Source organism: Electrona antarctica (genome assembly GCF_951216825.1).
Source record: "Electrona antarctica genome assembly, contig: scaffold_128, whole genome shotgun sequence".
Lineage (NCBI taxonomy): Eukaryota > Metazoa > Chordata > Actinopteri > Myctophiformes > Myctophidae > Electrona > Electrona antarctica.
In genome coordinates this window covers 144,834-154,884 of record NW_027637099.1, presented here as the reverse complement: position 1 = coordinate 154,884, position 10,051 = coordinate 144,834, and the positions used below count along the sequence as shown (strand labels likewise).

At 44.0% G+C, this 10,051-nt stretch overlaps 1 protein-coding gene across 6 annotated transcripts in view; it reads left to right on the top strand.

Annotated features, from left to right (window-relative positions):
- The first annotated feature begins 2,935 nt into the window (after window positions 1-2,935).
- The window catches only part of trappc6bl (trafficking protein particle complex subunit 6B, like), a 47,389-nt gene continuing 40,273 nt past the window's right edge, over window positions 2,936-10,051 (top strand). For 3 of the 6 annotated variants that reach the window (XR_013789479.1, XR_013789480.1, XM_079531988.1), the window contains exons 1-4: window positions 3,411-3,468; window positions 5,438-5,546; window positions 6,478-6,545; window positions 7,161-7,287. Coding sequence is in view for 4 of the 6 variants with exons in the window: in XM_079531988.1 (XP_079388114.1) it covers window positions 5,448-5,546; window positions 6,478-6,545; window positions 7,161-7,287 (294 nt within the window). In the remaining 2 variants the exon portion in view is untranslated. Of the gene's footprint in view, window positions 3,009-3,410; window positions 3,469-5,437; window positions 5,547-6,477; window positions 6,546-7,160; window positions 7,288-10,051 lie in introns of those variants that run through there. The other 3 variants (XM_079531990.1, XM_079531989.1, XM_079531991.1) reach the window with 3 other exon arrangements.

Sequence of the window (10,051 nt, the reverse complement as noted above, 5' to 3'; positions counted from 1 at the left end):
CAACGGCCGCCCTAGAGAAGTGTTTCCCCAATTATAAAGTTAAGGCCCGACTCAGAAGGACATGGGAAAAAAACTGGAGGAGGCTGTGAAGACCCTTCTGGCCTTGAGACAAAATTACAAGATGCTGCCTGGAGGGGACAAAACCCCTAAGGATGGAGAGAACAACATGCTGCCTGGAGGGGACAAAACCCCTAAGGATGGAGAGAACAACATGCTGCCTGGAGGGGACAAAACCCCTAACGATGGAGAGAACAACATGCTGCCTGGAGGGGACAAAACCCCTAAGGATGGAGAGAACAACATGCTGCCTGGAGGGGACAAAACCCCTAAGGATGGAGAGAACAACATGCTGCCTGGAGGGGACAAAACCCCTAAGGATGGAGAGAACAGGATGCTGCCTGGAGGGGACAAAACCCCTAAGGATGGAGAGAACAACATGCTGCCTGGAGGGGACAAAACCCCTAAGGATGGAGAGAACAGGATGCTGCCTGGAGGGGACAAAACCCCTAAGGATGGAGAGAACAACATGCTGCATGGAGGGGACAAAACCCCTAAGGATGGAGAGAACAGGATGCTGACTGGAGGGGACAAAACCCCTAAGGATGGAGAGAACAGGATGCTGCCTGGAGGGGACAAACCCCCTAAGGATGGAGAGAACAGGATGCTGCCTGGAGGGGACAAACCCCCTAAGGATGGAGAGAACAACATGCTGCCTGGAGGGGACAAAACCCCTAAGGATGGAGAGAACAGGATGCTGCCTGGAGGGGACAAAACCCCTAAGGATGGAGAGAACAACATGCTGCCTGGAGGGGACAAAACCCCTAAGGATGGAGAGAACAACATGCTGCCTGGAGGGGACAAAACCCCTAAGGATGGAGAGAACAACATGCTGACTGGAGGGGACAAAACCCCTAAGGATGGAGAGAACAGCATGCTGACTGGAGGGGACAAAACCCCTAAGGATGGAGAGAGCAGGATGCTGCCTGATGGGGACAAAACCCCTAAGGATGGAGAGAACAGGATGGTGCCTGGAGGGGACAAAACCCCTAAGGATGGAGAGAACAGGTCTGAGAAGCAGATGAAAGGGTGTTTTGATGTCTGTGGCCGTTACATCCTTCATCCATGGTCCATCATAATTAGTTTGGGAACACTGTTGAACAAGCAAGACCAGGGGTCAAGAGGAGTCTTCAAGACGCCAGTCCAAGACCAGAGGTCAAGAGGAGTCTTCAAGACGCCAGTCCAAGACCAGAGGTCAAGAGGAGTCTTCAAGACGCCAGTCCAAGACCAGAGGTCAAGAGGAGTCTTCAAGACGCCAGTCCAAGACCAGAGGTCAAGAGGAGTCTTCAAGACGCCAGTCCGTCCAAATGTGTGGTTGGTCCTGACAATCCTCCTCTGTGTCCTGCATGCGGCCAGCGGCTGCTATTCGTGTGAGGAGGAAGTCATGTACCAAATGCATGGGTTCATACACATGCAGCCTAAGAACGTTGGAATTCAGATGTATCGAATACTTAAGAGCGCAGAAACTGATTTCAAAGCGATCGTAGGAAGACACGGCGGAGTGATTATTCCCGACACCCTATCCAAAGTGTTCACAGAGTTCCAGACCAGGTTTGATGTTTTAAAGAACACTCCGCATGCAGGAGATGTGGTTGAAGGATTCAGACGGTTCATGAGCGAATGCAGTGAATTTCTGGAGACGCGAATGAGTGACGGATTATGCCCGGATAATAACTGTGGATTATTATATCAGCTTGTGGTGAACTGCACCATGTGCGATACGGGCGAAGCCATGGACCCCGAGTGGCCCCTCCGGATTCATGACTGCTCCTCTCCTTCTCACAAGTTGGACTGTGGCCAGAACTACGTACAGGCCGAGCAGGGGGACGAGGTTCTGTTGAACTGCTCTCTACCCAAACTGACGGTCCCTGCCTGGACCACGCAGTACCTCTATGAGTGGACCCCAGAACTGAACCTCTATGAGTGGACCCCAGAACTGAACCAGTCAGCTGACAGTGACTTTAAAACGTTGAAGGTGACCAATGATTCCTACATGTTGATGATGAATGTGTCTACGGGAATGCAGGGCACTTACAGGTGTTCACTGACGAATCGTTCTTCGGGAACCGTTTTCTCAAGAATGACCTTCGTGCTCAACGTCACTGAGCCCCCTGAGCCTGAGTCTGATGTCATCCCTACCACCACACAGGTGCCAGGAGGTGACGTCACCCCTACGACACAGAAGCCAGAAGGTGACGTCATCCCTACGAAACCTGGCGTCCATGTCACCATTAAACCTGTCACTGTCACGCCAGGGCCACAACCGACCGGAGCCCCGCCCCCCGGTGCACCTGACATCGCCATCATCATCGCCATCGTGGCGTCCGTGGTGTGTGTAGGGGGCGGGGTGACCTTCCTGGGGGTGCAGTGGCTGAAGAGAAGACGACGGCAACAAAACGAGTAAGGGGGGATTTCTTCTGTTCTGTATGCTAACGCTACCTTGAGAGTAAAGCATTCTGTCTCTTGATGTGTGATGTGTTTAGAAATTAATTAATTAATGAACACCCGGGGTCACGGAGAGGTCAATACCAACCAGTAAGACGCCCTGAGGGTGAGAAGCGCTGAAACAGGCCTGGGAATGCCCATATATGGAGCTTTTCTTTCGTGCCATGTAGGGCGTGAAATGTATGCTAATGATAGCCTTTCTGGGCCCCGCCCCATTACCATTGTTTGCATTTGTGTTTAGGATCCAAGATGGCCGAAGCACACAGGAGGTGGTGGGGCGGAGGGGAGTGGGTGGTGTGGACATACCGTATGCCTTTACTGGGCTGCATTCACACATTCAATACTTGTGTCTTCTTGTGTCTTCTGTGTTCAATGGCCGCTCAAATGCATTTACAGAACATCCATCAAAGCTGTGGTCAGACACAAGACAGGTGTCAGACACAAGACAGGCTACTTAAGTAGCCTACTGTACTTAAGTACAAATGTGAGTTAAAACTAAAATACTTGTGAGTATTTCCAATTTCTTAATGAAAAATAAATGTTGAGTACTTTTTCTTTACCAGTGTCTTTACCATAAGGGCAAAAATGAGACCCCTGCTCAGATATCAGTGGTTGCCATGTCCGTTTATTACAAGCGACTTTGCGTATGTTTTTTTTTTTTTTTAAAGTTGCTTGTAAATATTGCGTGCTGTTGTTAGTTATTATAATTATTATTATATATATATTATATTATTATGAAATATCAGATCTACTAGACTCGTAGTGAGCTTGTAGATCGGCTCATTTTCAAATAGATGATGAATATTAGATCTAAAGTGGAGTACGCGTGGTTTCTTTTGGGCTTGTTTGTTTGATTTATAGACCCGGTTGCTTATTTCTGTCTCAATATCTGGCAACGCTGTCAGATATCCAACAGTCAGGAAGTAGATGTTTTGTTTACTACGTGGGAAGGAAGTCATCCGAGAGGTAAAACTATCTCACTTCATCAAACTAATACAAGACTTACCGCCATAGACAGCACCATTTCACGTGTTGTAAAACCATATGTACAGTTCACGATTAAGCTATAATATTATTGGGCCAGAAGTGAGTAGTTAAATAAATGTCTTTAGGGCTAAAATGAGCCAATGCTAAACTGCTGTTCCGACATAGCCCAAACATTTAGACTCTCGTAGAGGTTTTTTTCGATTCTGACGAATCTCTCTAAAAAAGTCTTGTGTTTACGTTTGTGCCTCAAAATCACTCTTACCTTGATCAAATGCAAAATCTAAAATCTAAATAGTTTTGCCCCACATGTCCGGCGGGTGTCCGGAAAACAATTACACCCGTAGGGACCGTAGTTTTCAATAAAACAAATATTTTAATCCACTCTGTCCATACTCTGTCTCGGCCATCTTGGTTTTCTCTCCATTGTAAATGCGCAACAGAACCCTGGCCACTAGGGGCGCGGCCAACGTTCTGTTGCGCATTTACAATGGAGGAGTATGGACGGAGTGGATACAAATATTTTTTTTATTGAAAACTACGGTCCCTACGGGTGTAATTGTTTCCCGGACACCCGCCGGACATGTGGGGCAAAACTATTTAGATTTTAGATTTTGCATTTGTACAAGGTAAGAGTGATTTTGAGGCACAAACGTAAACACGATACTTTTTTTAGGGGACTAGTCTTTTAGACTAGAGAGATTCGTCAGAATCGAAAAAAACCTCTACGAGAGTCTAAATGTTTGGGCTAGTTCCGACGCTGAGTTGAGGAGGAGATGCTTTGGTGTGAAAGTACTGCAATAATTAACGTTATTAATCACTTTCTTTGGTGTGTCCTGTTCTGTTGTGTTCTAGATAATAGGTTACATAATGTTCTGTTGTGTTGTGTTCTAGATAATAGGTTACATAATGTTCTGTTGTGTTCTAGATATTAAATAATGTCCTGTTGTGTTGTGTTCTAGATAATAGGTTACATAATGTTCTGTTGTGTTCTAGATAATAGGTTACATAATGTTCTGTTGTGTTGTGTTCTAGATAATAGGCTACATAATGTTCTGTTGTGTTCTAGATATTAAATAATGTTCTGTTGTGTTGTGTTCTAGATAATAGGTTACATAATGTTCTGTTGTGTTCTAGATAATAGGCTACATAATGTTCTGTTGTGTTCTAGATATTAAATAATGTTCTGTTGTGTTGTGTTCTAGATAATAGGTTACACAATGTTCTGTTGTGTTCTAGATATTAAATAATGTTCTGTTGTATTGTGTTGTGTTCTAGATAATAGGTTACATAATGTTCTGTTGTGTTCTAGATATTAAATAATGTTCTGTTCTGTTGTGTTCTAGATAATAGGTTACATAATGTTCTGTTGTGTTCTAGATATTAAATAATGTTCTGTTGTGTTCTAAATATTAAATAATGTTCTATTGTGTTCTAGATATTAAATAATGTTCTGTTGTGTTCTAGATAATACATAATGTTCTGTTCTATTGTGTTCTAGATATTAAATAATGTTCTATTGTGTTCTAGATATTAAATAATGTTCTGTTGTGTTCTAGATAATACATAATGTTCTGTTGTGTTCTAGATAATACATAATGTTCTGTTGTGTTCTAGATAATACATAATGTTCTGTTCTGTTGTGTTCTAGATATTAAATAATGTTCTGTTGTGTTCTAGATAATACATAATGTTCTGTTCTGTTGTGTTCTAGATATTAAATAATGTTCTGTTGTGTTCTAGATATTAAATAATGTTCTGTTGTGTTCTAGATATTAAATAATGTTCTGTTGTGTTCTAGATAATACATAATGTTCTGTTGTGTTCTATATAATACATAATGTTCTGTTGTGTTCTAGATAATACATAATGTTCTGTTGTGTTCTAGATAATACATAATGTTCTGTTGTGTTCTAGATAATACATAATGTTCTGTTCTGTTGTGTTGTAGATAATACATAATGGCAGACGAGGTTCTGTTCGAGTTCCTTCACATGGAGATGGTGTCTCATGTTTACAAGCTGCAGCAGTCCAGCAATAAGGGAGAGATGGACAACAAGGTTCTGTCTGTCTGTCTGTCTGTCTGTCTGTCTGTCTGTCTGTCTGTCTGTCTGTCTGAACTATGTGAGTGAACGGCATAGATTAAAATAGGGTGCATTTTGCATCCCAAAACGCAGTTCATAGTTAAGGGACACAATAAAACAACAGGATGCACTACTGTACTGTTTTTTATTCTAGTTTATTTTGCTAGCTTTAGTTATAATAATCATTTCTTCTTCTGTTTTCTACATGAATAATATAACCACATTATAACCATATGAAATGAAATGGGAGTTAAATGTAAAAATGGCAAGATATGACTCCTAACGTGGTTGAAGTGGGACTCATACAATGTCCCTGGGACTCATTTCTAAAAAGACCATCCCTGCATCCTGGGACTCATTTCTAAAAGACCATCCCTGCATCCTGGGGCTCATTTCTAAAAGACCATCCCTGCATCCTGGGACTCATTTCTAAAAAGACCATCCCTGCATCCTGGGACTCATTTCTAAAAGACCATCCCTGCATCCTGGGACTCATTTATAAAAGACCATCCCTGCATCCTGGGACTCATTTCTAAAAGACCATCCCTGCATCCTGGGACTCATTTATAAAAGACCATCCCTGCATCCTGGGACTCATTTCTAAAAGACCATCCCTGCATCCTGGGACTCATTTCTAAAAGACCATCCCTGCATCCTGGGACTCATTTCTAAAAGACCATCCCTGCATCCTGGGACTCATTTATAAAAGACCATCCCTGCATCCTGGGACTCATTTATAAAAGACCATCCCTGCATCCTGGGACTCATTTATAAAAGACCATCCCTGCATCCTGGGACTCATTTATAAAAGACCATCCCTGCATCCTGGGACTCATTACATTGAAAACATGTTTACATCACTGGAACGGTCATAATACTGATTGTATTATTAATGTCTCTGTTGCAGGACAGAGCGACTTGTGTTTCCATCCTGGAGAACATGGGCTTCAGAGTCGGACAGGGTCTCATTGAGAGGTAGGTGTTTCTTCAGGGTCTCATTGAGAGGTAGGTGTTTCTACAGAGTAGGACAGGGTCTCATTGAGAGGGAGGGGTTTCTACAGGGTCTCATTGAGAGGTAGGTGTTTCTACAGAGTAGGACAGGGTCGACTAAAATTCCACTGACGAAAACTAAATGAACTACGCTATGATGACTAAAACTAGGATAAATATACTGACAATTTCGTCAACAAATAAAAACTAGACTAAAATGTTAGGAAGGGACTAGTGGACAAGAGATCCAGTACAAGTCGTTTTACACTTGGTTGCATGTTGAAAATAGCAGATCTACAAGCTACGAGCTTGTAGAACGGCTATTTTCAGCAAGTGTTAAAACAGTCATTACGACGGCATCAAGGCCCGCCAAAATACATTTTAGTCGACTAAAATCCTATGATATTAGTCGACTAAAACTAGACTAACACAAAGACATTCCAGGTGACTAAAATGTGACTAAAACTAAATGATAACTATTCAAGAGACTATGACTAAAACAAACATAAAAAATGTCCTGCCAAAAACAACAAAAAACAACACTGGTTCTTTCAAGAATATAAATGTAATTGTTATTTGTTCTCCTTCTGCCTCGTGTTGCTGTTTGAGGTTAACTAAGGACTCGCCCAGCTTCAAGGATGAACTGGACGTGATGAAGTTCATCTGTAAAGACTTCTGGACTCATCTCTACGACAGGCAGATCGACAACCTCAGGACCAACCATCAGGTACAAGAACCTCTTCACATCTCTATCACAACCTCACACTCATCTCTATCACAACCTCACACACATCTCTATCACAACCTCACACACATCTCTATCACAACCACACACACACACACACACACACACACACACACACACACACACACACACACACACACACACACACACACACACACATCTCTATCACAACCTCACACACACATCTCTATCACAACCTCACACACACACACACACACACACACACATCTCTATCACAACCTCTCACACATATCTATCACAACCTCACACACACACACACACACACACATCTCTATCACAACCTCTCACACATCTCTATCACAACCTCACACACACATCTCTATCACAACCTCACACACACATCTCTATCACAACCTCACACACACATCTCTATCACAACCTCACACACACACACACACACACACACACACACACACACACACACACACACACACACACACACACACACACACATCTCTATCACAACCTCACACACATCTCTATCACAACCTCACACACACACACACACACACACACACACACACACACACACACACACACACACACACATCTCTATCACTACCTCACACACATCTCTATCACAACCTCACACACGCGTCGCGCTGCAACGCGTTGTGGGCTTGTAGATCGGCTATTTTCAGCATGCAACTAATTGTAAAATGAATTATACTGGATCTCTTGTCCACTAGTCCCTTCCTAACATTTTAGTCTAGTTTTTATTTGTCAACGAAATTGTCAGTATATTTAGTCTTAGTCTTAGAGCTTGTAGATCTGCTATTTTTCAATAGCTATACAGTTTATAATAATGGTTGAAAAACACCAAAATGGGATAAAGACAGATTGTAGCCGGCCCTCACAAACGAGTCAACGGCAGAGAAGAGGGAACTAGGACAGAGGGAACTAGGACAGAGGGAGCCCTACTGATTTACAGAGAAGAGTGAACTAGGACAGAGGGAGCCCTACTGATTTACAGAGAAGAGTAAACTAGGACAGAGGGAGCCCTACTGATTTACAGAGAAGAGTGAACTAGGACAGAGGGAGCCCTACTGATAGAAGAGGGAACTAGGACAGAGGGAGCCCTACTGATTTACAGAGAAGAGTGAACTAGGACAGAGGGAGCCCTACTGATTTACAGAGAAGAGTAAACTAGGACAGAGGGAGCCCTACTGATAGAAGAGGGAACTAGGACAGAGGGAGCCCTACTGATTTACAGAGAAGAGTGAACTAGGACAGAGGGAGCCCTACTGATTTACAGAGAAGAGTAAACTAGGACAGAGGGAGCCCTACTGATTTACAGAGAAGAGTGAACTAGGACAGAGGGAGCCCTACTGATTTACAGAGAAGAGTGAACTAGGACAGAGGGAGCCCTACTGATTTACAGAGAAGAGTGAACTAGGACAGAGGGAGCCCTACTGATTTACAGAGAAGAGTGAACTAGGACAGAGGGAGCTCTACTGATAGAAGATTGAACTAGGACAGAGGGAGCCCTACTGAGAGAAGAGTGAACTAGGACAGAGGGAGCCCTACTGATTTACAGAGAAGAGTAAACTAGGACAGAGGGAGCCCTACTGATTTACAGAGAAGAGTAAACTAGGACAGAGGGAGCCCTACTGAGAGAAGAGTGAACTAGGACAGAGGGAGCCCTACTGATAGAAGAGTGAACTAGGACAGAGGGAGCCCTACTGATTTACAGAGAAGAGTAAACTAGGACAGAGGGAGCCCTACTGATTTACAGAGAAGAGTAAACTAGGACAGAGGGAGCCCTACTGATTTACAGAGAAGAGTGAACTAGGACAGAGGGAGCCCTACTGATAGAAGATTGAACTAGGACAGAGGGAGCCCTACTGAGAGAAGAGTGAACTAGGACAGAGGGAGCCCTACTGATAGAAGAGTGAACTAGGACAGAGGGAGCCCTACTGAGAGAAGAGTGAACTAGGACAGAGGGAGCCCTACTGAGAGAAGAGTGAACTAGGACAGAGGGAGCCCTACTGATAGAAGAGTGAACTAGGACAGAGGGAGCCCTACTGAGAGAAGAGTGAACTAGGACAGAGGGAGCCCTACTGATTTACAGAGAAGAGTGAACTAGGACAGAGGGAGCCCTACTGATTTACAGAGAAGAGTGAACTAGGACAGAGGGAGCCCTACTGATTTACAGAGAAGAGTGAACTAGGACAGAGGGAGCCCTACTGATTTACAGAGAAGAGTAAACTAGGACAGAGGGAGCCCTACTGATTTACAGAGAAGAGTGAACTAGGACAGAGGGAGCCCTACTGAGAGAAGAGTGAACTAGGACAGAGGGAGCCCTACTGATTTACAGAGAAGAGTAAACTAGGACAGAGGGAGCCCTACTGATTTACAGAGAAGAGTGAACTAGGACAGAGGGAGCCCTACTGATTTACAGAGAAGAGTAAACTAGGACAGAGGGAGCCCTACTGATTTACAGAGAAGAGTGAACTAGGACAGAGGGAGCCCTACTGATTTACAGAGAAGAGTGAACTAGGACAGAGGGAGCCCTACTGAGAGAAGAGTGAACTAGGACAGAGGGAGCCCTACTGATAGAAGAGTGAACTAGGACAGAGGGAGCCCTACTGAGAGAAGAGTGAACTAGGACAGAGGGAGCCCTACTGAGAGAAGAGTGAACTAGGACAGAGGGAGCCCTACTGATAGAAGAGTGAACTAGGACAGAGGGAGCCCTACTGAGAGAAGAGTGAACTAGGACAGAGGG